General features: G+C 40.9%; 2 protein-coding genes across 10 annotated transcripts in view; one reads left to right on the top strand and one right to left on the bottom strand.

Moving 5' to 3' along the window:
• Positions 1 to 24787, bottom strand: part of LOC133507907 (sodium- and chloride-dependent GABA transporter 2-like) — a 67349-nt gene that overhangs the window by 11959 nt on the left and 30603 nt on the right. For 2 of the 5 annotated variants that reach the window (XM_061833479.1, XM_061833478.1), the window contains exons 2-3: positions 9171 to 9484; positions 1936 to 2126 (exon numbers count right to left, since the gene is read on the bottom strand). In XM_061833479.1, coding sequence (XP_061689463.1) covers positions 1936 to 2126; positions 9171 to 9373 — 394 coding nt within the window. In that variant the 5' untranslated portion in view covers positions 9374 to 9484. Of the gene's footprint in view, positions 1 to 1935; positions 2127 to 6781; positions 7030 to 9170; positions 9485 to 24787 lie in introns of those variants that run through there. The other 3 variants (XM_061833480.1, XM_061833481.1, XM_061833482.1) reach the window with 3 other exon arrangements.
• LOC133507906 (sodium- and chloride-dependent GABA transporter 2-like) lies at positions 9500 to 22337 on the top strand. 5 transcript variants are annotated; one of them, XM_061833472.1, is made up of 16 exons: positions 9500 to 11009; positions 11789 to 11895; positions 12607 to 12669; positions 13011 to 13145; positions 15798 to 15938; positions 16019 to 16097; positions 16172 to 16304; positions 17847 to 17981; positions 18046 to 18149; positions 19380 to 19504; positions 19590 to 19702; positions 19781 to 19918; positions 20006 to 20108; positions 20214 to 20314; positions 20905 to 21075; positions 22021 to 22337. In XM_061833472.1, the coding sequence occupies exons 1-16, from the start codon at positions 10429 to 10431 to the stop codon at positions 22120 to 22122; spliced, it is 2331 nt and encodes a 776-aa protein (XP_061689456.1). In that variant the 5' UTR covers positions 9500 to 10428; the 3' UTR covers positions 22123 to 22337. The 5 variants fall into 5 exon arrangements, with proteins under 5 accessions (XP_061689456.1, XP_061689460.1, XP_061689457.1 ...); XM_061833477.1 differs by lacking the exon at positions 9500 to 11009 and adding an exon at positions 11196 to 11212; XM_061833476.1 differs by having other exon boundaries at positions 9500 to 10898; positions 11789 to 12669.

Genomic DNA, 24787 nt, shown 5'->3' with positions numbered 1-24787 from the left:
CTTCCGCCAGCTGTTCCAACGTGCTTGGACCTGTTTCTTCACTTCCTTCCTTGCTCTGGAGTGTTGACCCCAAGTATTTGAAGTCGTCCACCCTGGCTATCTCTTCTCCCTGGAGCTTCACTCTTCCTCATCCACCCCTCTCAATCACGCACATATATTCTGTTTTACTTTGGCTAATCTTCATTCCTCTCCTTTCCAGTCCATGCCTCCATCTTTCTAATTGTTCCTCCACCTGCTCCCTGCTTTCAATGCTCCAAGGAGATTCCAGTCTAACCTAATTTTGTAGGTCACTCTATGTTCCTGACTCTTCTGGTGGTAATAAGTGTTCATTACTTCCATTTCCATCCTTTTGGCAAAGTCCACCACCATCTGTCCCTCAAAGTTCCTTTCCTGGATGCCGTACTTACCCATCACTTCTTCATTGGCCCTGTTTCCTTCACCAACATGTCCATTACTATCTGCACCAATCAAAGCGCTCTCTCTTTCTGGGATGCTCAGAACTACTTCATCTAGTTCCTTCCAGAATTTCTCTTTCACCTCGAGGTCACATCCTACCTGTGGGGCACATTATACATAACACCCTCAATTCCAAATTACAGCCACATCACTCGATCTGATACTCTTTTGACCTCCAAGACATTCTTAGCCAGCTCTTCCTTTAAAATAACCCCTACTCCATTTCTCTTCCCATCCACTCCATGGTAAAATAATTGAAACACTCCTCCTAAACTGTTAGCCTTACTACCTTTCCATCTGCTCTCTTGGATGCACAATATAGCAACCTTTCTCCTAATCATCACGTCAACCAGCTTTTCCTGTCATGGTCCCAACATTTAAAGTCCCGAAACTCAGTTGTAGGCTCTGTGGATTCTTCTTCTCTTTCTGCCAACATCTGGTTTCCTCCTCTTTGTCTTCGACCCACAGTAGCTGAATTTCCACCGACGCCCTGCAGGTTAGCGGTGCCGGGGGCGGGCGTTGTTAACCCGGGCCAGGACCGATCCGGTATGGGATTCTTTAGATGAACGCTCATATTTTTTTTTATGCCGGATGCCCTTCCTGACGCAACCCTCTGCATTCATCTGGGCTTGGGACCGGCAAACAGATCGCACTGGCTCGTGCCCGCATCACAAGCCCTCGAGAGTGAAATGTGAAAATAAAAGTCTTCCAAAAAGAATCAATTTCAAACCACTTCAAATGCTGTGGGTGTGTTCGCTGCATGTGCTGAAACACCTGTCAATCAAATACGACCTGAAAAAAAAATAAACCGACTTCGTTTAGCCACAGTGAAAACAGCGAAGTTAGCAGATGATCTAACGGGAAAATGCATTTTCGGGGAGAGGACATACACAGCTAGCTAACTCCACAGGACAATTACAATGGATAACCGCTGATGCAAACGAATGCACTCAAGTTGTTGTATTAGTCGGGGGAGGGGCGGCATGTAACGGACCCAAAGTACACGTCAGTGGGGCCCGTTTCATGTTTGAATGGTTTGAATCCCGGCTCGAGCCTTCCCATGTGGAGTTTGCATATTTTTCCCATGCTCGTGTGATTTTTCCAGTGTGCTCCCACACGTTAGGCCAATCAAATACTCTCAATTTTCCATCGATGTTAGTGTGAGTGAGCAAGGTTGTTTGTTTTGCCTGGTTATTGATGGACCAAACTAATCCATGGGGTCAGGTGGGATAGGCTCGCGATCATGAGAAACAGCATTACAGAAAATCCACGGATGGAATGGAATGCAAATTCCCACACAAACCTACTCTAAGTGCAGCACTCAGATCAGCAACTATTGATGAAGATCCATAGCTGTGCATAGTGAATTATCAGGCAATCTCACAGTATTTACGGAAATTGCTGTTACCCTCCATACTCAACAGTTGTTTTGGCCTTTATTTTATTTCATTTTGATGATCAATTTGTTTTGCAACTCACCGCCTCCATTTTTGTAGCACAAATAAGGGAACCGCCACACGTTCCCAAGTCCGATGATTTGTCCAGCAACTGCGAGGAGGAACTCCATTTTGTTGGACCACTGTCCCCTGGCCACAGCGACGGGGCGGGGCGAGGCGATGTCCATGCTCGCCTTGAACTTGACCTCTGGGTCAAAGGGCTTTTCCATAGCACTGCAACAACATGAGCCACGGTTACGATTGACAGAAACATTGAACTGTTTGAGTTGCATCGATGTATCATTGGGAAATAGAAAACCTTCCCCCCAAAAAATCACAGTGGTATTCAGGGAACTATTTTTAAAAATCAGGTAGTCAAATTTGATCTTTTCAGGAATGTTGTGGATGTGTGGTAACAGGAAGAGTTCATCAGTGGGATGGACTCAAAAGTCTTGTCTATGATGCAAAACCAACAAACAGCCAAAGCGGCTGCTAATGCAGGTAAGCATGCAAGCAGGAGCTAGTTTAAAAAAAAAAAAACACACACAAAAACAAAACAAAACACCAATAACCAGTGACAGGACTGGACCTGGATGCAAGGCAGCAGAGCGTTATAAATATATTGAAGTAGAGTGAGAGAAGTGGAGGCAGCTGAGCATGAGGAGAGGAAACTTGAGGGACTGGGCATGATGGCAAACACCAGCTGACACGTGGAAGCAAAAAGAGCCCAGGAGCTTCCAAGAAACTGGCACAGAGAGGCTAAAATGAAACAACAATTACACAGTTATAATCATACAAAGTAATACACTGTGTTTATACAATTCAAAAGAGGTTCATGAGGCAAACATTATAAAAAGATGAATATGCTAAAAATTGGCTCTTTTTGCATGCACGCTAAATGACGGAAAATATTTGTTGTTCGTCTTTAAATACTTGGGTGGTTGTTGGGTCCAGCGTTTGGCGTGTGAGGAAGTTCTCCAGCTTGCATTTTAACAAACTCCGCTCCAGAATGAAAATATCAGGAAAAAAAAAATTTGAGCTCAGACAAAAAAGACTTTTATTTTTCTTTGTGGTGGTTTTGATACTTCCTTACAGAAAGTGGTGATTTCTGCTGGAAATTGGAAATGAAACATTTCACACTGTGAACACAATGAGCGCAGTCTTGCCACAGTGGGTCACCATTGGGTCAAAGCCGCTTGGCAACAGAGGGACTTTCTCCTCAATGTTGCTTTTGTGTGCGGCTGCTTTGCCTTTAGTGTGGGAGTGTGGTGAATTATGTTGCAAATAACGTGCACGACTACAGTGCACAAAAAAATGTATACAATACAGTGACCTCGTAAGCCACAATAAGGAGGTTAGCAGCATCCTAATAAAGAATACGTGACATCGGAACGGATTTGCTCTGACTACACCTGCTGAAAGCTGGGTCACACTTGGTTTACCCTCTAACGGGGTACACCCAAGATTGCAGAAAACATCTACAGCAGCTCTTGACAGAGAAAAATGCTTTTATTTGTCATGAAAAACCAGAAGATTAATGAGGCCACTTGTCGGCTACACCCCGAGTGAGCAGTTTGGAAGAAATGCTTTTTCTACATCTAAAAAAAGATAACCCATTTGGTTCAGAAAAAGCATCATGGCGTTGGAGGGAGATTTGCAATTGTTTTTTTTCATAAATTACTATTCAGTGGACTAGTGATTGGTACATCCGCCTCACAAATCTGAAGGTGGTCGTTTTAATGACTTTTAAATTCTCCCTATAATTGCATTTCGGCATGATGCATTTCAGACTTAATTGTCCATAGGAATGACTGTGAGTGTCAGTGGTTATTTGTCTACAGGAGGCCTGTCATTTGCTGGCGACCATTCCAGGGTTCGCCCCACCTCTTGCCGAACTCAAGTCACGATAAGGAGTGTCGCAAATGGATGGCTGTTTGAACTCCACTACTGATGCTGCTGGCATTGTTGCAGTTAAGCTTATAATATGTCAGCAGTTTTTTGTTAACATTCTATTAAACTGTCACTATTTTAAAGTAAGGTTTCTCGTAAACATTAATTATGATTAATCAAACATTTACAATACTGGCATGTACAACACATCAGCATCGCTTAAACTGGGGTCTTTACTTCTGAGTGTGGTAAAAAAATGTTCTTTGCTGCCTGACTTTTAGTTAATTAGTGATAGTACTACTTTTGTTGATGCATAATCTATTTTATTATATATTACTTGGTAGATTGTAGAGTTATTTTTAAAATTAGAAAGAAATAAAAGTTATATTTTGTATATGATACTGTGACTTTCTTATGGCCAAATAAAAAATAATTAAAACTGCATCTGTCTGAGTGTTGGCCACTGTTTGAGAAAATTCATTGAGGCTTTTCATTTACTTGTGCAAAACTACATCTATTGCACACTGGTCCATGAAAACAAGTGTCATTCACTTGCCACTGTTCCCTTTAAAAGAAGAAAAAGAGCCTTCTCATTTTTGAAAAAAAAAAAAAAAAAAAAAAAAAAAAATTCACAAATCAGTCACATCAGGTCACTGCAGATGTTGCAATTTTGAAGTGTACAACACACAGCACGACACTGGCGCGCAAAGGCCACAGTTTGCTGCAGCTGTTCTCCAAAAGGGCAGCTTGAAAACAACTTTGTCAGAGCATGTTTTTTTAATCAGCCGCTTATGCTGTTGACGCTTGGCCAGAAGAAGGCAGCTTCCCGCTGAGCAGACCCTAAAAAGGACACTGCAGGACACTTTGAGATGGGAGATGAGTTTCTCTCTTTTTAGCCATCATATCCTTCACTTCACATTCAAAAGGTTTGCTTACAAAATCCATTTTTGGTATTGTGTTATCTTGGCATAACACGAACTACTGCAAGTCTATTACTTCGGCGAAGTGACTCCAAAGTCTACAATAAATGGACACTAACCTGATGGCTTTTAATGGAACAGTTGTTCAATCTTAACTATCAACTACAATTCATATGAGTTCCGCCAAAGAATATCCATCCATACAGCCATTTTTTTTGCCGCTTATCCTCACAGTGGTCACAGGGAGTGCTGGAGCCTATCCCAGCTGTCAACGGGCAGAAGGCGGGGTACACTCTGAACTGGTTGCAAGCCAATCGCAGGGCACAGAGATCAATCACACCTAGGGGCAATTTAGAGTGTCTAATCAACGCATGTTTTTGGGATGTGGGAGGAAACCGGAGTGCCCGGAGAAAACCCACGCAGGCACGGGGAGAACATGCAAACTCCAAACAAGCGGGTCCGGGATTGAACCCGGCCGGGACCTCAGAACGCTTTCCAGCTGAGCCGTGCAGCCGCCAAAGAATATGCAACTGAGAAATTGTAAAAAAAAAAAAAAAAAAAACAACTACAACAAAATCTCTCAACAATGCAGATGTAGGCACCATGGAATTTAGCTGGTTTCCCTCTGACATTGGTGAATCTAATTTTGTTTTTTAAAAAAATCTTTCTCCATAAATAATTGAGATAACGCTATTTCACACACACAATCAACTTTTTAACATTATAATGAAGTCAACCATGCATTAAATTAGCATTGCCTAGTTTTTTTCGCGTAACATTGGCCAACTTTTATCTAGCCTCCCATTTTCTGTACCGCTTATCCTCACTGGGGTCGTGGGAGTGCTGGAGCCTATCACCGCTATCTTCGGGGCAAGGAAGGGGTGGGGTGGAGGTTTACACCATTGGCTGGCCGCCAGCTAATCGCAAGACACATAGAAACAACCAACCAGTCATTGTTATTATGATTTAATCCCATCTACCAATGGAGTATTTGTCTGATTTAACACATTCACGTGATGCTCGAGCACAAACGTTTTTCCGCACCTGACTCTTGTCTCACACAGTCAAACAGGATGACCTTCATTTGTTGCTAACTAAGTCAATGGATGAACTTTAATGTAAGTTTTGTATTCATTTATTTATGACATTGGAAATTTGGTATTTTCAGTAGCAGCTCGAGAAGAACAAAACTGTGTCAAGATGCTGATGCTGCCTGTTATTTTCCCTTATGTCTGTGTTTCAACAGTTCATTTACAACTGTTTCTGACTCTAAAAATAAAATCCCAAATCATTGTTAAATGTTTCTAATCCCCGCCCGTGAAGACAGTCTTTCCTAATTGTCTACAAATCAGTAATCACTTGTATGAAATTGAGTTGAGAGATTACACATTTTTTTCACGAGGATGGGAAACAAGCCAAACAAGACTCAACACGGTTTTAAGATTGTCAGTGTGACGCTCCACAAAGATTACGATTCTGCAATCATCCAGTATCTATTTTGACTGACTCACAAACCAAACCTAATAAACTTGGCAGAGTGAGGAAAATCGGCACAACTGGGAGCCAAAATGATGCATGTTTTCTATGAAGATTAAATCACGCTCAGTATGTACAGTTGAACAGCTGCTTATCAGCATTGAATAGCAGCACTTTACATCGGAATTTGGCCTGTAAAAAACATTTTTCCCCACCAATTATTGGCAAAGCAATTTTAATTGACGCAACTATTTTTATAGCATAACTTTGTTTTTTTTTTTTTTAACTTACTCTTTGACCTTACTGCTTGAGTAGGTACAACTGTGCATTTCAATTCATTTGTTTCTAAAAGCGTGCACCGGCTGAGATGTTATTCTAAACAAGTGAAATAACCGCTCCCACTGCTGAGTAACCAGTGACCTTTGGCCTACTTAATGTGGCAACAACCACTAAGAATAAGTGCACAAAAGCCCAGCTGCTCTCCGAAACGCTTGCATTCCTATCCATAAAACATGAAAGCTTAAAGGTTCACAGCCACAGTATATACACTCAAGACATAGAAGGAAGAAGCATGTGGCCTGCGTGAAAAGGCGTCGATAGTACCTGAGAGAGGCAGCCACAACGTCAGCAGTCTGTGGTTGTGTGTGCCACTTCATTCATCCTGAGTCGGCCCTCATCTGAGTGGAAGGAGGTGTAGCTAAGATAAGGGCAAGCCCATGGGGCGAGCGTTGCGTGAGTGATAAAGAGACAACGCGCGATGGACTGGCGATGGAAGGCAACGGCGAGGGTGGGAGGAAGTTGCTCGGGGCTGGTAGAAGTGGGGCGTTTGGGGGGGGCTTGTGGTTTTCGGCCTGGAAATGAGGCGGGACTTAGTCAACAAGGGCACATGTTTTACTCAGATTTAACTTTCTAACCAATTAGGTCTTCCCACCAAATTGCTGCCATTCCATCTGCATTTAGAATAAAAAAAAAAAACATTCTGAGAAAGCTAAAACAAGCAAATGGCACCAATTCCGTGGAATGGTCCAAAATTATAAAAAAAAAAAAAATAGCCATGAGCAAAAATAATTTTCAGTGGCCAGGGACCCTGTATTCTAAAGTATTTTGTTTCTGTTTTCATTTGACACAACAACCCAGTTTCATTGGAATTTAGTTGCGTGTATACAGGTATATCTTGATAATAACCTCAATGACATCATATAGCCACAGGACTCTTTGATTCCCTCACCCAGTGGGAATCAAAAATAGAATCAATGAGCAATATCGATAATTTATTTGCCATTGCTAACTAGGGGTTATAGGTAACCAACTTCCACATTCGACATTCAGTAAAGGTCAAAACACTTCCTTAAGGTTCACGTGTCTGGTGGAGCTCTCACTAGTCTCTCTGAGAGCAGAGAGAGAGAGAGAGAGAGAGAGAGAGAGAGAGAGAGAGCGAGAGAGAGAGAGAGAGAGAGAGAGAGGAGAGAGAGAGGAAGAGGCTCTCTCTCCTCTCTCTCTCTCTCTCTCTCTCTCGCTCTCTCTCTCTCTCTCTCTCTCTCTATCTCTCTCTCTCTCTCGCTCTCTCTCTCTCTCTCTCTCTCTCTCTCTCTCTCTCTCTCTCTCTCTCTCTCTCTCTCTCTCTCTCTCTCTCTCTCTCTCTCTCTCTCTCTCTCTCTCTCTATATATATATATATATATATATATATAGCACAAGACCAGGACACGGAAGGAATATTAAAGGGCCACTGACAGGAAAAGCATGATTTTTAGTATGTTTTTAATTTAAAAAAAAAAAAAAAAAGGCAGCCGGAAGGGACCCATCCGTTTTTTCACCACACATGATTTGAACGTATATGGCTTTTTGTAACTCCCGCCATGAAAGTCCTCTCAAGGGATTTGTTTCAGAAAAGAAGCTGGAAGTGACGTTATTAGCAGACGCCCACTCAGGCGGACTCGTGTGTTTATACCGGTTTCACCTGCGGGAAGGTAGCTCTTTGTTCCTTTGCGTTAGCCAAAATGCTGGCTCGTTGTATTGCTGGATATTGTTCGAACACTCGGAACGATGGATTTACTTTACATACTTTTCTAAAAGACCCGGTTCGGCGTGAAAAATGGTTTGCACGAGTGCAAAGGACGAGAGCTTCGTGGGTTCCAATTGACAGGTAAGTGTGTATACAGCTACTAAAAAAAAAAAAAAAAAAACAGTTTGGGGAGGCGTAATCCTCTCAGAACGTAAGAAAAGAGCCGCGTACTCAAGTCATGGATGCTAAATGCTCGATATCCGCTGATCATGACTTCGGCCGGGGTAGCTCATTGCTGCGCTGAGTCGGGCTGCTTTACGGCGTTGTTGTCGCTCGCGGCTGAGTACGCTACACACTGTCGTACATACTGTTGGGGAGTCTGTTGTTAGTTCGAAGCGATCCGGATATCATCTAAATATGGCTCGAAATTATAGGGTAATATTGCCCCGGCCACTTCCCTCGATTGTGAGATGTTCTTTTCTTTGAAAAGAGCTTCCGTGTCAGAAGGGGGTCGGAAAAATCCGAAAATCTCTGCTGTTCCTCTCCCAGAGCACTACATGTTTTGAATGGCGAATGTCCCAGTGTGACGTCTGCTGATGACGTTGCAGGCAATATGGCTACCACTTGGATGTCGAGTGAGACTTCCGCAACTTTGCGCATGGATGACACGTTCTCCACTCGTATTTATTTTTTTGTATGGACGTTGAAGTGAATAATGTGTATTTTTCATACAATATCTATTTTACAATGTTTATAAGCATGAGAGTGGCCCTTTAAATGACAACACTGTCTTTTGTTTTACACTTCCTGTCTTCAAGGACTACCAAAGATGACCGCATCAGATGTTCGGCTTCATTTGACATACATGTACAGTATATCACATAATATCCTCTCATGTATAGATAAATTCACTAGAACCTTTGTCAAAAAAAAAACAGCCATAGAGAAAACAAGATTATAGTGAAAACTATCATTACTAACAGTTTTACCTTATCGTGGTGGAGTTTTTTGGTGAGTTTTCATGATGTTGGGAGCTCAGTTGCTGGGGGGGCTTTATGCTCCTGGAGTGATCATCCAGTGAAAAGTGGTCCCTGATGAGGTCAGTATGAGCAGCACACTCATCCAGGTGGGAGTCGGAGAGGAGCTGTTGTTCCTCCACGTCAAGAAGAGCCAGATGAGCTGGCTCGGGCATCTGATTAGGAAGCCTCCAGGACGCCTCCCTGGAAAATGCTTTCGGTCCCCGGGGAAGACCCGGGACATGGGAACGCTTTGGAATCCTTCCTGGAAGAGCTGGACAAAGTGGCTGGAAAGAGGGAAGTTCACTATGTATGGTTGTGCAATTTGTTGCTGTTGTTTCAGAAATGGTTTTAAAAAAATACTGCGCCAAAGGCTCTGTAAGAACAAGCGCTAGATATTATTTCAAATACTCTGGTAAACAGCTCCCTCTACAGTTGTGAATTGCAAATACAGCAGTGATTATAGTAAATACGACTTGGGGAGCGGTGAACTTAAATCTGTTAACCCCAAAATACACGGTCAGAAATACTCGGAGTCAATTCATTATTTGCCACTGTGTTTTCTGTGTTTAAATGTAATGAAATCTGAAAATGCACATTGTATCTTATCTTACCAAGCAAAGATGAAAGACGCTCACGACATGACAAAAACCACGTTAACAGGTGTGCTGGCTGGTGCACTAATATTATATAGTATGAAAGAATGTTGCCATGACAATAACAGAGTTAATTCTACTCACTTTAACACAAACCAGCATACCACAAATTTGACAGTTTTACTCCTAATACTGTAGTAACCATATTTATCGTATTGTACTTTTTAATTACTAACCATTTTAATAATAATAAATATGAACAATAAGTGCTACTTTACCATAGCATAACCGACATGGAATTCAGGATGTTGCCCTCAAGTGGTAAATTAGTTATCTCAATAATAGAGAGCAGTTTGCTTATGCCAATCATAATTCATCCAAGAAATCTTGTATTATTTCTGTGGTGATCAATCTTTGGCTATTTATTATTTTTTAACCTGCATAATTGACTTGCAACAATCTTCTACCCTCATTACTTGGTGATGAAACGAGTCTCCTCAATATTAGTGATGATTTAAATCTCTTCTATAATGTGCAGACCGCAAATTATTAACTGTCTTTAATTGATATCAGATTAAAAACTCAGATCTTTATTAGAAAAATGTAACAGGTGCATATGATATATTGTGGCACCAATGTCACAACTAAAAGATGCCAAAGTATTAACTATTAGAGCTAAAATTGCTAAAGTATCTCCTACTAAATTTTGGGGGGTTATTTTAAATGAAAATCTGAATTTGAATAATTATGTTAATATGTCCCCTGCACGGTGTGGCAGCTGGTTGCAGCATAAGCCACAGAGTTATGAGGACCGGGGGTTCAAATCCGAGCCCCACCTGTGTGTAGTTGGCATGTTCTCCCGTGCTTGTGTGGGTTTACCGGTTTCCTCCCAGATCCTAAAAACAAGCATTGATTGGACTCAATGGCCAATTGTCCATAGGTGTGATTGTGAGTGTGGATGGTTTTTTTTTTGTCTTTCTCCATGTGCCCTGCAATTGGCTGGAAACCAGTTAAGGGTCTACCCTGCCTCGTGCCCAAAGACAGCTGAGAGGGACTCCAGCACTCCTGTGACCCTTATGTGGATGAGCGGCTCAGAAAATGGATGGTTGGTCTACCCACACCTGCTCAGCACCTCTCACCTAGGGAAACTCTGGAGTGGTAGAAAGTCCAACTCCTCTCAAGAGGACTGGTACCAGAACCCAAGCTGTTTGTGGAAGTGAGCTTGACGACAGAATTTGTGGGACTTATCGACCTCACAAACCAGCTTCAAAAAGAACGATTCAATCATAAGAGAGGGTACTCGACCTTTTTCTGACTGAGAACCAGGGTCTCAGATTTAGACTTCTCGACCTCACACACAAGCTCGGGACGTTCCGCATTCCTGAGACAAGCTACCTCGCTGGGGATCGGATCACCAAGGTTGGCCGTCCTCCAGGTCGCATTGCAATAGGTCACACGAAAAACAAGGTCACAATCAAAATAAAAGAATGCAATACACACATTTTATGTATTTTAAGTGTATCCATATAAGGCAAAAAGTATTTCATTGAGCTACCCCATTTTTGCAGGTAAATGCTCTTTTTAATGCTTTAAACCGTACGCTATTTCAAAGACCTCAAAAGAAATTTTACAACACATACTTTTCTCCTCCTCTCACCGTCAGCTCATTTCCTGACCAAACACGTCACATGTTCATGCACGACCTTTGCCATAATCACACCATGTGACCTCACGTAAGCAGCATCTGACCTCACGTGATCGTATGAAGTGCTCGACCTCGTTTTAGAACCTTTTAAAGTACCAATTTTATAGCTCAGGATACTTTTGTTTTGGAACCACTCAATGCACCAGTTCCATTGTTTAAGAACCCTTTCAAGTGTCATGTGGCTGCGCATGACCATTTGAAGGTCAAAGGTCAAAGGCATAAACCTGTCAAAACAAGGCCTGAGACAGAAGGTCATGAATCATACACGATGACGTCTCTTTTGGTTTCAGACTAGACTTCTGGCAACAACAACGCTTCTGGCATTTGGTTGACGTCACACCCGCTGAATCGGGCTTTCTGATCAGACTTCTGGCAACAACCGGTGACGGCACAAACGGTAACGTCATCAGCGACTTAAACACTTCCCTGAACGACAGATGATGTCACATTCGGTGACTTCTGGTTTCCAATAAACTTCCAGCAACAATACTTCCGATCTCCAGGGACGTCACGGCTGGTGATGTCACTTTCGCCCATCCATCATTTTGATCATTATTCCCCTTTTTTGGCATTCCTCTTTGGGACTCGATTCACTTGATGAAAAAGTAAAAAACTTTTGTGCTTAGTAAAAGCAAAACAATTTAAAAAACATTTTCTGTTTACTACATTTTTTTTTTAATGTGGTTGAGGTCAAGTCAAGGCACAAAATATTTTATTAGAATATACAAAGACCACAGAACAAACACTCGCCTCAATAAATACGTAACGGCAAAATCCATAAATATTGACATTTTGTATTATGTGTTTTGGGTATTTACCGGTAATTTGAATTTAGCACATTTCCAACGACTATCTTTTCTGGTATCGTCATCATCATTTTTTTACTTTGTTGATTAGCTATGAGAGATCTCATATTTCTACCGCCCTCCAATAACACTTCTATTTAAGTTCCTCGCCTTGTTACTATTGACGCCTGTGAATGATAGCGGTACTGTACAAATGGAGCTTATACAATTGAAGACTGATGGGGCCGAAGCAGAACCTGCATCTGAATGCCAACAGAGAGAGCAGTGGTCCAGTAAAATTGAATACATCTTTGCTATGGCAGGAAATATTATTGGCCTGGGAAATGTCTGGAGATTCCCCTACCTTTGCTACAAAAATGGAGGAGGTAAAACATACCTAGAGTTGGTTTGAACATGAAGGAATGTAACTATATAATCTGTTCATTTCTATTGCAATGGAGTACTTGAGTTTGTAAAGGCACCCTGCCTGTTGATTACCGTAACTGTTTTGGTTTTAGACCCACTCTCATGATTTTTAATTAAAATTATATGACCAGCTATTATGATTGATGTGGTTGTTGCTATCCTGTCATGTACTTTGGATGGAGGGTTCTATAATTTGTGATAATCGATTTTTTTCCAACACCGTGCTAAATATTGAAAGTCACTGTTCCACTCACCCAAAGACTCCCAAATTCATAAATGTTTTTTTTTTTTTTACCCAAAGGAGTCTTCCTCATACCATATTTATTATTCTTCTGTACCTGCGGTGTGCCTCTCTTCTTCCTGGAGACATCACTGGGCCAGTACACCAGGCAAGGTGGAATAACATGTTGGAGAAAAGTCTGTCCTCTTTTTATGGGTAGGTTGATCTGTCCGTTTGTCAGACATCTATCTCCTCCTGTCATGGTCTGTGTTTCAATTTCAACCACATTTAGTTTTGTTGCGGTTTCACGTGTCCCGTGTTGTTCATGTCTTCTTTGCTCATTCAGTTATTGTGTCGTCCTGTTTTTGTCAGCTCTCATTTGTTTTGTGTCATGAGTTCACGCCTAGTGTTTCTTTGAAAAAAAAAAAAAAAAAAAACTATCACTGTAATTTCTTGAAAATAATGTGCAAATTTTTCCCAAAATATTTTCAAAAAGTTAAAACAGCGCATTATATTTAGGTATGGATTAAAAATAAAAAACACAATCACTTTGTATAGTCGTATACAGGTACATAGAGTGGTAAAAAAAATATATATATACACATTTCGATATTATATTCGATGTCTTATGTTAAACATTTATATTTATTACGACAATATGCGCCCCCAACCTGAGCTCTCTGAGCTCCTCGGGGAGCTTGCATTTTACATTAGCGTAGAATGTTCGTTGCTACCGCACCAAAGATCAAAAACGACTCCCCGTGAGTTTGTTTTAACTTAAACTTAAACAAAAAATGTCGACTACAACGGTTGGTTGTGCAGCTGCTTTTAAAAGAAATGTGTCTTCACTCATACCGATGATGGAGCCAACCCGGAAGTAGCGCGGCAGTCCGAAACAACGATAGCTCAATGGCTTCAGGTGATTATCAAAACAACGTGAGCTCAAACTATGTAGAAAAGAGCTTAATGGGCACAGTAAAAAAACGGGAGGGCACACACAGTTAAAATGGCTGCTTTTTAAAACTGTGGAACAAAAACTCTGGGATTCAAATATGTTTCCTCAACAACGCCATAGCTGGTTGACATGCTGTGGGATCACTGTTCATGATTCAATGGAGGAAGCACCAGAACTGTACCAAGTCATTGACGAGTTTGACAGTGATGCACCAAAGGTAGCTACAATGGATATTTTTCCGACTGGAGATGAGTCAGAAGCTTCTTTTGAAGTCTTGGCCAAGAATGTGTAACGTAGAGGACAAACTGCACTAAACACAAACATTTTATGCACAAATATTTAATGCCAATACATGTTTAAGTTAAACAGTGTTAAATAGTTTATTTATTGAAAACTTTAATATGTGTTATCAATAGTATTAATAGAATGTTATTTCATCATTGAGCGTTTGTTTTTGTTGGTTGAAAAATTCTCTTCTGACAATTACAGGGACCAGGACAAGCGTGTCCTGTGGTCTGTTCCGATATTATATTACTGCCACATCGGCACATGCACAATGATTATTATTAATGATTGTTGTATGGACAGTTTTTTAAAAAACAATATAAGTACAAACCTAACACAATATAAATACAGATAATTCCCAATATTTTGAGCGTATGGATTGCAGAGAATAGTAGACGGTAGATGGGTTTTCCTAATTTTTAGGTCAACTTTGGGGGTGCGCATTATACTTCAGGACGCATTATACTTGAGAAATTGTGGTCATTTAGAATTTAATTTCCTTTTGTGTTTTTGAAAATAAACATACTTTTGGGATTCCTGCCTTGCCTTGTGCAGAAACACCATGTGCAGAAATATTGGGCCAGCATTTTGAACAGATCATAATTGTCTTGTTTCCTTGCTCACAGCCAGATAAATCTAAATGAACGGTTAACGAATTTAAGCATAGCAGAAAATGTATTTGTGTAAAAAGTGTAGGTGTGGCCTGAGGAGATCAGCATCCGATGTGTGAAAATTATTAGGCAGCTTCGCTTATTTAGGGAAATGGGTCAAACAAGAGATTTAATTGACTCTGAAAAGTAAAAATAACTCCAAAAATCTCTCGGAGGGATGCAGCACTATTAAATTATCTAAGATTTTGGGGTATGATCACAGCATCATCCATTTTGTGGCAAATAATCAACAGAGTCGCAAGAAACGTTGAGAGAATAAGATGAAAATAAAGTGCCAAGGATTTGACAAGAATCAAGCATGGAGCTCCCAGGAACTTATTATATTCAAGTTCTGTCATTTCTGAACTGGAACCTACCTGGAATACCTCAAAGTACAAGGTGTTCAATGTTCAGAGATATGACCACAGTATAAAAAAAGCTGAAAAAAGACAACCAGCGAACGAAACCCACAAACTGAATCCTCTAGACTTGGGCAAAAAATCTGTGAAGACAGATTGGGCCTTTTCAGGTTGAAGTTAAGCTCCAAGGAATCTCCAATACATGCTGTCAGTTTTTGCAGTGGTACAGGAAGATGTTGGCATCTTTGAAAAGACTGACTTTTAAGCACGACAATGCTCCATCACACGCATCCAAGTACTTCTCAGTGTGGTTTACTTTTTGTCTTAAAGGCAAAAAAACCAAAACCATTACACGGCACCCTTTCTCTCCTCGACCAAACCCAATTGAGAACTTGTATGCAGTTCTTGCCAAATAATTCAGCACACGGTGTATCTGTTGTTCTATCTATTGTGGCTGGTCAATGGCAGTGGTCCTCACTTGATTTTTCTTGAAAACAAAAATTAAAGGACAAGAAATGTCTGTCTGTCTGTGCTGATCTGATTCCTGACAACTGTCGAGGTGGTGTTCCTCTCCCAATCCAGTGACATACACTAAGTAGTCTTCTCTCAATCTACACAGGCTTAGGATATGGCAGCCAGGTGGTTGTTTTATACACGGTGATACATTACATCGTCATCCAGGCTTGGGCCTTTCTCAACTTGTTCTTATCATTCTCATCTGAGCTCCCCTGGACCAACTGCCTCAACAGCTGGAACACAGGTACCAAGACCTGGTTTTCTAAAGCGCTGATCTCTATTTTCCCAGTGTGACTTTCTTCATTTGTCACTTTGCATATTAAGACAAGTGTTTCGACGACAACCCCAACCAAACAATAGAAGAGATAAGAAATGGCACATCTTCAGTTGAAGAGTATTGGGAGTAAGTATGGTATCATACTGTATGTTGTCATCATGTATTTTTTGGTGGATGATTCTGATTCATCTGTGGCCCAGGAGGAGGATTTTAGGACTAACAAGTGGACTTGAAGACGTAGGAAACATTCGTCGGGACTTGGCCCTTTGTCTTCTTCTTGCCTGGATATTGTGTGTCTTCTGTATTTGGAATGGTGTAAAGTCAACAGGGAAGGTAAGAAATACTGTATGCATATACCGTATATATACATACATATGTGTGTGTATACAGTACTTTGTGAAAGTAATCGGCCCCCTTGAAATTTTCAACGTTTCGCCACATTTCAGGCTTCAAACATAAAGATATACATTCAATTTTTTTCAGTCAAGAATGAACAACAAGTGGGACAAGTGAAGTGGAACAAAATTTATTGGATATTTTGAACTTTTTTTAACAAATGAAAAACTGAAAAGTGGGGCGCGCAATATTATTCGGCTCCTTTACTTTCAGTGCACCAAACTCACTCCAGTAGTTCAGTGAGGATCTCTGAATGATCCGATGTTGACTGATTATGATAAATAAGAATCCACCTGTGTGTAATCAAGTCTCCGTATGAATGCAGCTGCCTGTGATAGTCTCTGGGTTCTGTTTAAAGTGAGGAAAGCATCATGAAGACCAAGGAACATACCAGGCAGTTTCCGAGATACTGTTGTGGACAGGTTTAAAGCCGGATTTGGATACAAAAAGAGTTCCCAAGCTTTAAACATCTCAAGGAGCACTGTGCAAGCAATCATGTTGAAATGGAAGGAGTATCAGACCACTACAAATCTAAGATTTGGCCCGGCCGTCCCTATAAACTTTCACCTCGGACAGGAGAAGACAGAGACGCAGCCAAGAGGCCCATGACCACTCTGGATGAACTGCAGAGATCTACAGCTGTGGTGGGAGAGTCTGCCCATAGGACAACAATGAGTCGTACACTGCACAAATCTGGCCTTTATGGAAGAGTGGCATGAAGAAAGCCATTTCTCAAAGAGATCCATAAAAAGTCTTTTCTGAGTTGTGACTGTTGTCTGTTGTCTATGTGCCCTCCGAATGTCTGGTGACCAGTTCAGGGTGTACCCTGCCTCCTGCCCGACAACAGTTAGGAAAGCACTCCTGCGACCCATGTGAGAACAAGCGGCTCAGAAAATGAATGGATGGATGGACATATGACAGCTGGGATAATCTCCAGGACTCTTTTTCCGGAGTTGTGCATTTTGGGCCCAACCCCATGTTAAGTTCATGTCCTAACCCTAGTAGTTGCCGACCACAACACTAGTAAACAAAGACATGAACACAACCAACATATAACTTCACTTTCCTTTTCTTTTAAAAATGACTCTTATTTCTAAAACTGTTGTTTAAAAGTGTAGAAAACACAAATAATTGCTTAAAAAAACAAATATTTATCTTATAGTGAAACACTGTAAACAACTGAAATTTTTAAATTTGTGAATTAGCACAAATGCAAAATGATTATTCTTTATTAATAGTAACAGCTATGTTTTAAAATAGAAACATGTGAAAACTGTATATAAGGTAATATATAGTGGTGTCTAAAAATGTGGAGGCTAAATGAAAAGTCATTTGCTCGTGTGTAAAGTGTGGCACCTTTCTGTTTCTATCTGAGGAAAACACAAACACACGCACACGCATGCATAACACACACACACACACACACACACACACAAAAAATAAAAAAAATAACCTTAAATCCTTGTTGATTTCATCTAGGTTGCCTTCTTCACCGCCTCATTTCCATATGTCATGTTGCTGGTACTGCTTGTTCGTGGTCTGACGTTACCGGGAGCGAAAGAAGGAATAAAGTTCTACCTCTACCCAGACGCATCCCGGCTCACAGATCCAATGGTATCATTCCGCTCCACTTAATACAATCTGCCATCAGTCTACTTATCAACAACAATCTTGTCAGGTTTGGCTGGAGGCTAGTGGCCAGATCCTCTACTCTTTTGTAGTCTCCGTAGGGATTCTGACATCTTTAAGCAGCTACAACAAGTACACTAACAACTGCTACAGGTATGCAATCCATATTGCCATTAAAAAAAATCCTTGTCTCTCATCAGGGGTAGCATTTCAAGGAGGAAAATGTTCAGCAAAGCTTCCCATAAAATGTAGAGAATCCTTCTATGGGATGTTAAAGGAGAAATCCAGTGCTTTGCATGAACAGTGTATCCAATAGGTCATGTAGTATGTACCCTATTTTGACAATGTGGTGCTAAATCCTTTCTCATTTAAAAGTGTTTTGAGAAGATTTTCGTCAACAATTATAAATTTTCAGGGGCGCTGCTATTTTCGCTAGTCACCTGATGTACGTGGGCATATCTGACGTGTACTGTGCCGTTCCAAACGCTGGATTACATGTACATTACATTACATAAAGCTCGCTCGTCAGACTCCGCGTCATTCTTGTCCGAAGAACCATCCGCGGCGGTTGACCCAGAGCTCCCTGGGGCCTTTGTTTACGCACTTATGTCGCGGATAGGCCTCCGAGTAGTCGGACTCAGCGTCATTCCATCCGAAGAACCATCTGAATATTCAACATTAATTACAGCCACAGGTTCAAATCTGTATGGAAGTATTCCTCCGTCTTCCCGATCAAGTGATACTGCTATTTCTTCATCAGATGAGGATAAATCTGAGAAATTAGCGCTGGGCATAATGGTGTCCCATGTAATCCAGCGTTTGGAACAGTCGGTACTCATACGCCCACGTAGATAATGTGACTCGTGAAAATGGCAGCGCCCCTGAAGATTTGTAATTGTCGATCAAAATATTCTCAAAACACTATTAAATGAGAAAGGATGTAACATCGCATTGTCAAAATAAGGTCCATGACCAATTGGATACACTGTTAATGGAAGCACTGGATTTCCTCTTTAAGTTATGAAATTTTGAAATAGTTCAAAGTTTAAAAAAAAATGACAAAGCATGAAATAATGCCAATATGATGGATGAAATATGTTAAAGCACTAGAAAGTGAAAATAAAAATGTGATAAATTTGACACAGAGAAGTGTTGTTACTAAGCCTAACAAATTTGAATGGCCTTAAATAGGTAAAAATGTGACCTAGCCATGTAACCTCTGCCATGTATTAGTCTTTACTGTCACAGTTTAATATAACATCAATGAATAAATGTGTTCGTACAAATACCGGCCTTGGCGCACCTCCAGCTAAGTTTTGCACTTTAAAAATATAGGTAGTTTTAGCACAGCAGTTGAGTAATTTTGTTGTATTCCACCAACAGGGATAGTATTGCACTATGCCTGCTGAATGTTTCGACCAGCTTTGTGGCCGGCTTTGCCATCTTTTCAGTGCTTGGGTTTATGGCCAAGGAGCAAAGCGTGGACATTTCCACGGTGGCTAAATCAGGTGTGGATGCTTGACAATGCATTTAGAGTCAAAATTTAATAACATTCAAGTGACAATGACTGATTCGTGGTTGTGGTCTTGTCAGGTCCGAGTCTGGCTTTCATCGCTTACCCTCGTGCTGTGGCTCTGATGCCCCTGCCTCAACTTTGGGCCATTTGCTTCTTCACCATGATCATCTTTTTAGGATTTGATAGCCAGGCAAGATCAATTTGGATTCAAATGAAATGAAATACTTATATCATTGCGGAAACAAAACACAATGTGTTGTCTCCACAGTTTGTTTATCTAGAGGGGCTGGTCATCAACATTGTTGACGCGTTCCCTTCCATTTTTGGAAATAAATGTCGACGTAAGCTCCTTGTTCTTGCTGTTAGTGTTGTGAGCTTCTGTGCAGGCCTTCTAATGGTTACAGAGGTGAGTGATCAATTCTCTTGTTGTATTTTGGGGGCAAAGAGACTAAAGTTACGCAATGGCAACATTGTTGTTCTTTTTCATTTTCAGGGAGGCTTCTATGTTTTCCAACTGTTTGACCATTACTCCTGCTCTGGGATGACTGTTCTTTTTTTTGCCATTCTCGAATCTGTCTGCATTGGCTGGGTTTATGGTAAGCACCCTTTTGGTTGTACGGACCGGGAGCTTAACTGAATTCACAAACAACTCTGCTGTTCATTTCCGAGCATACAATGTGATTGAATGACATTTTTTGAAGGGGCAGATCAACTGTATGAAAACATAAAGGACATGATTGGCTATCAGCCGTGGCCTTTTATCAAATACTGTTGGAAGTACCTGACACCAGCTTCCTGCACTGTAAGTATTAGAAAACAAGCTAAGCCTCGATTGACATTTTTTCCACTAACTTGTGACAAAGCAGGATTGTTGTGCTCCAAGGTTCATCTGACTGGTGTGAAATGTTATTTATGTCAAGAAAAAACGTGTTGGTTAAAACAATGCAAACTGATTTTGACCCTATTTTGTGCCAAGTGGAATTCACCCCCTTTTTTTAAAAAAAAAAAAAAAAAAAAAACTTTTGGTAACATTACAATACTGGGCATTCATTTACCTACAATTTACTACTTACCCAAATTGAACTCAGGAATGTTTTGTACCATCTCCTAGATGTAGCTTACTTTAATTGTTTGAATGTTTAATAAACATGTTTTTGAGAAATTGACAAATTAGATGGAATATACAAAAAAGTAATCTAAAATCCACATTCGTAGACTGGTAGAATAGCAGTCATGAAAACACGATAAAATTAAGATATGATGGATTATTAGGATGAAATTTATACAATTGTATCAAACAACTCAAATAGTGTAATCCCCACAATATGGTGAATATAAAAATCTTCCTATTCTTACTTGATCTCATATTTCTCATCTACTGGTTTCTTTTAGTGCATTTTGGTATTTACCTTTGTCAAATACACACCACTCAAACTCAACAACACATATGAATACCCGTGGTGGGGATACACAATTGGAGGAGTGCTCGGTCTGTCGTCACCGCTCATTGTGCTGTTGAGGATGCTCTATGATGTCAGTGTCACTCCTGGGACTCTAAAAGAGGTAAGAAGTATCGAAAGCCTTTTGCTGTGAAACAGCTCAATACTGTGAATACTGTGCTTAGGGGGGCGGAAAACACTGCTAAATTGTGACAATATGCGAGGAATAGAATTACCGAAAAATAATGATTTACAGGTCGTGGCACGGTGGAGAAAATGGTTAGAGCGTTGGCCTCACAGTTCTGAGGGCCGAGGTTGAAATCCGGGCCCCACATGTGTGGAGTTTGCATGTTCTCCACACGTAGGAGAAGACACGCAGTCTTCAATAAAGGTACAAATCATGTTTTTGGGATGTGCCCGGAGAAAACCCATGCAGGCACGTGGAGAACATGAAAACTCCACACAGGGCGAGCCAGGATTTGAAACCTGGACCTCAGAACTGTAAAGCAGACGCTCTAGCCAGTGGTATCTAACTGTAAACCTGATAATGGCATCAGTTGACAGATGTGGAGGAAGGGAAAGAAAGTGTTATGCCTTAGAAAGGGAGTAACTCTCCATGATTTGACTAGGTAATTCTCCAGTAACTTCTCCATTTCTTCTACAATCTGTGGCCTTTACTTTGTAATCCTAATCCTTTTGCACTCAGAGGCATTTTTTTACTCAGATATTTTTGGTCCAAGTCTGATTTATACGAGTCACAAGTCATTCGAATTCCAGGGTTCCGATGTAATTGTTTTTCTTTTCTTTGGCTTTTCATGTCACTGACAAAACAAAAACAAAAAAGTAGTACTGTACACTGTAAAATAAAATTTAAAAAAAAAACACAAAAATGTCAAGTTGCTGAAAAAACAAAACAACAGTATAAGAACAGCGACAACACGCTGTTTTTTTACTTGTCCTGTGTGCTGTCTCCATTTGAAAATCATTATGTATATAGAGCAGACCATATTCTTTTCACAGAGAGTGTTTGAGCCAATTAGTACAAATAATTTTTCTTTTATCCCTGCAGAGGCTGAAATTTCTCTGCACACCAGCAAAAGACCTTCCTTGTGCCAAAGCAAGGAAATCCTTGAATGAAGTGGAGTTTCAGAGATTTACACACACAGAATGACTGAGATCATCTTATTGGAGACAGAGCCTAGAGATGATACCAAACATTAAAAAAAAAAATCAACATGGCTCTCCAGTTCTGACTACTTTTTGAACAGGAAGTGTCCAGTAAACCAAAGCAGAAGAAAAAAAAAAGAACCAATGAACCTTTAATTAAATTTATCCATTTTACAGATAATTATCAATTATCTTGTTAAGGGTTGACGTGATGCACAATAAAATACACCTTTGGAAAATAGTTATTTTGGTTTTGTCCATAACATATTCCCTGTAATTCTTTTAACTCTAGTCGTGTAGTTGTTTTAATGTTTATCTTTTGGTCTTTTTATACACATCTGTTTTTTTCACCACACAACATGAATTTGACGTATATGGCTTTTTATAAGTCTCACCATGAAAATCCTCTCGAGGGATTTGTTTTGGAGAAGAAGCACGAAGTGACGTTATTCGCAGAAGCCCACTCAGGTGGGCTTGTGTGTTTATCCCAGTTTTAACTGCGGGAAGGTAGGTCTTTGTTCCTTCGTGTTCGCCAAAATGCAAGCATGTATTGCTGGATAGTGCTCGAACACTCGGGAAGATGGATTCACTCTTCACACTTTAATCCAAAAACACAGTTCGTCATGAAAAATGGATTGCATGGGTGCAAAGGACGAGAGCTTCGTGGGTTCCAAATGACAGATAGGTGTGTATAGAACTATTAAAAAAAATAGTTTGGGGGCGCGACGTAATCCTTCTTTCAGCGACGACAACGCTCGCGGCTGGGCCGCGGTGGCTCATCGCGGCGCCGGGCTGCAGCGTTGTCGCCGCTTGCGGCTGAGTACGCTATATACTGTCATACATACTGTAAGGGAGTCTGTTGTGTGTTAGAAGTGATCCGCATATCATCTAAGTATGGCTCAAAACGATAGAGTGATATTGCTCCGGTCACTTCACTCGATTGTGAGATGTTCTCTTCTTCGAAAAGACCTTCCGTGTCAGAAGGGGCGTTGGAAAAATCTGCAAATCTCAGTTGTTCTTTTCCCATAGCAGGTGGCACAGCGTCTTCTCAATGGCGACTGTACCATTGTGACGGCTGGAATTGATGTCTCAGGCAATATGGCTACCACCTGGATGTCAAGTGAGACATCCGCAACTTTGCGGATGGATGACACGCTCTCCGCTCATATTTATTTTTTCATATTGACATTGAAGTGAATGTTACGTGTAAATTTCATAATAATTTCTATTTTTACAACGTATTTAGGGTGGTACTTTAAGGATGTGGGTATTTGTAACCATTTCTGTGAATTTTTTTGAACTCCAGATTGTTCCAAAAGTGTATTACAAAAAGGTACATAAATGGTTGTACTGCCACTAAGTTTATGGAGACTGTAGCTGTGCCAAAAACTGTGAATGCTAAAACAATTGATGAACGTTTCAATTTCACCTCAAAAATCTCAAATGCCACGAATGCTGTTGCTCCTGTTAAAATTAAGACCATCTTGAGGCGAACTACAACATCATGGAGGACCACAATGAAGGTCAAGAGCTCTAAATAAAAATACAGGAAAGCAGAATGCATGTGGAGAAAAACTATTCTCCAAATTGACTATGACCTCTACAGACAGTGTCTTGTAAATTTAACCAGGAGTTAGTCAGGACAAAACCTGCCTACAGGACAAAAGACATTTACATGCACATTTACACAGATACGAAACAAGTTATCATCCCCTAGGTGGCGCCACAGTCTCATCCATGTTTTCATAGGTCTCAATTCAAGAACTGGTCGGCTGTCTATTTACAACATAAAAAAATCGTTATTTAAACGGATAAATTTCTTTCTGCTAGAACCTGCCTGCGGATAGAATTCAAATAGAGATTGGCACAAATAATTTACTGACTGTAATATTTGATTTTATGGGACTGACTGTTGATGAATTACATCCTGAAGTAATTTAGGGAAAAGGGAGTGCGTTACACTAGTGAAACAAGATTTCAGATATGAAAAATTACTTGATTGTCCATTTTTGATGTTTAAATCTAAACTACCAGTAATCCATCCATCAATTTTAGATGCCATCTTTCCTCATTCACACACACACACACACCACACACACACACACCACACACACACACACACACACACACACAAACATGCATATACATATCTATATATAGGTGGCACGGTGGCACAGCTGTAAAGCGATGGCTTCACAGTCTCTCCAGCATGTCGTGGGTTGTCCCTGGGACTCTCCTACCGGTGGGACGTGCCCAGAACGCCTTACGAGGGAGGCATCCAGGAGGCCTCCCAATCACATTCCCAAGCCACCTCATCCTGCTCCTCTCAATGTGGAGGAGCAGGGTCTCTACTCCGAGCCCTTCTGGGATGAATGAGTTTTTCCTCCTGTGCCTCAAGGAGATGCCAGACACCCTGTAGAGGAAACTCATTTCGGCCGCTTGTATCTGGGATCTTGTTCTTTCGGTCATGACCCATAGTTTGTGACCATAGGTGAGGGTAGAAACGTAGCCTAACTGGTAAATGGAGACCTTCACCTTTTGGCCTAGATCCTTCTTCACCACCAAGCAAGTCTGCATCACTGTTGATGCTGCACTGCCTGTTAAACTCCTGTTCCATTTGTCCCTCACTCGTGAAAAACAGCCCAAGATGCTTGAACTCTTCCACTTGG

The sequence above is a fragment of the Syngnathoides biaculeatus genome, chromosome 10, assembly GCF_019802595.1.
Source record: "Syngnathoides biaculeatus isolate LvHL_M chromosome 10, ASM1980259v1, whole genome shotgun sequence".
In the NCBI taxonomy this organism is placed as follows: Eukaryota; Metazoa; Chordata; class Actinopteri; order Syngnathiformes; family Syngnathidae; genus Syngnathoides; species Syngnathoides biaculeatus.
The sequence above is the reverse complement of the archived record's forward strand: the minus strand, read 5'-3'. Positions and strand labels throughout refer to the sequence as shown.

Bases quoted from the DNA above. Each gene is read 5' to 3' on its own strand.
- LOC133507906 (XM_061833472.1), top strand. From the start codon at position 10,429: ATGTCACAACTAAAAGATGCCAAAGTATTAACTATTAGAGCTAAAATT. The intron at 18,150-19,379 runs GTATGCAATCCA...TTCCACCAACAG, and splicing joins TACACTAACAACTGCTACAG to GGATAGTATTGCACTATGCC. The intron at 21,076-22,020 runs GTAAGAAGTATC...TTATCCCTGCAG, and splicing joins CTCCTGGGACTCTAAAAGAG to AGGCTGAAATTTCTCTGCAC.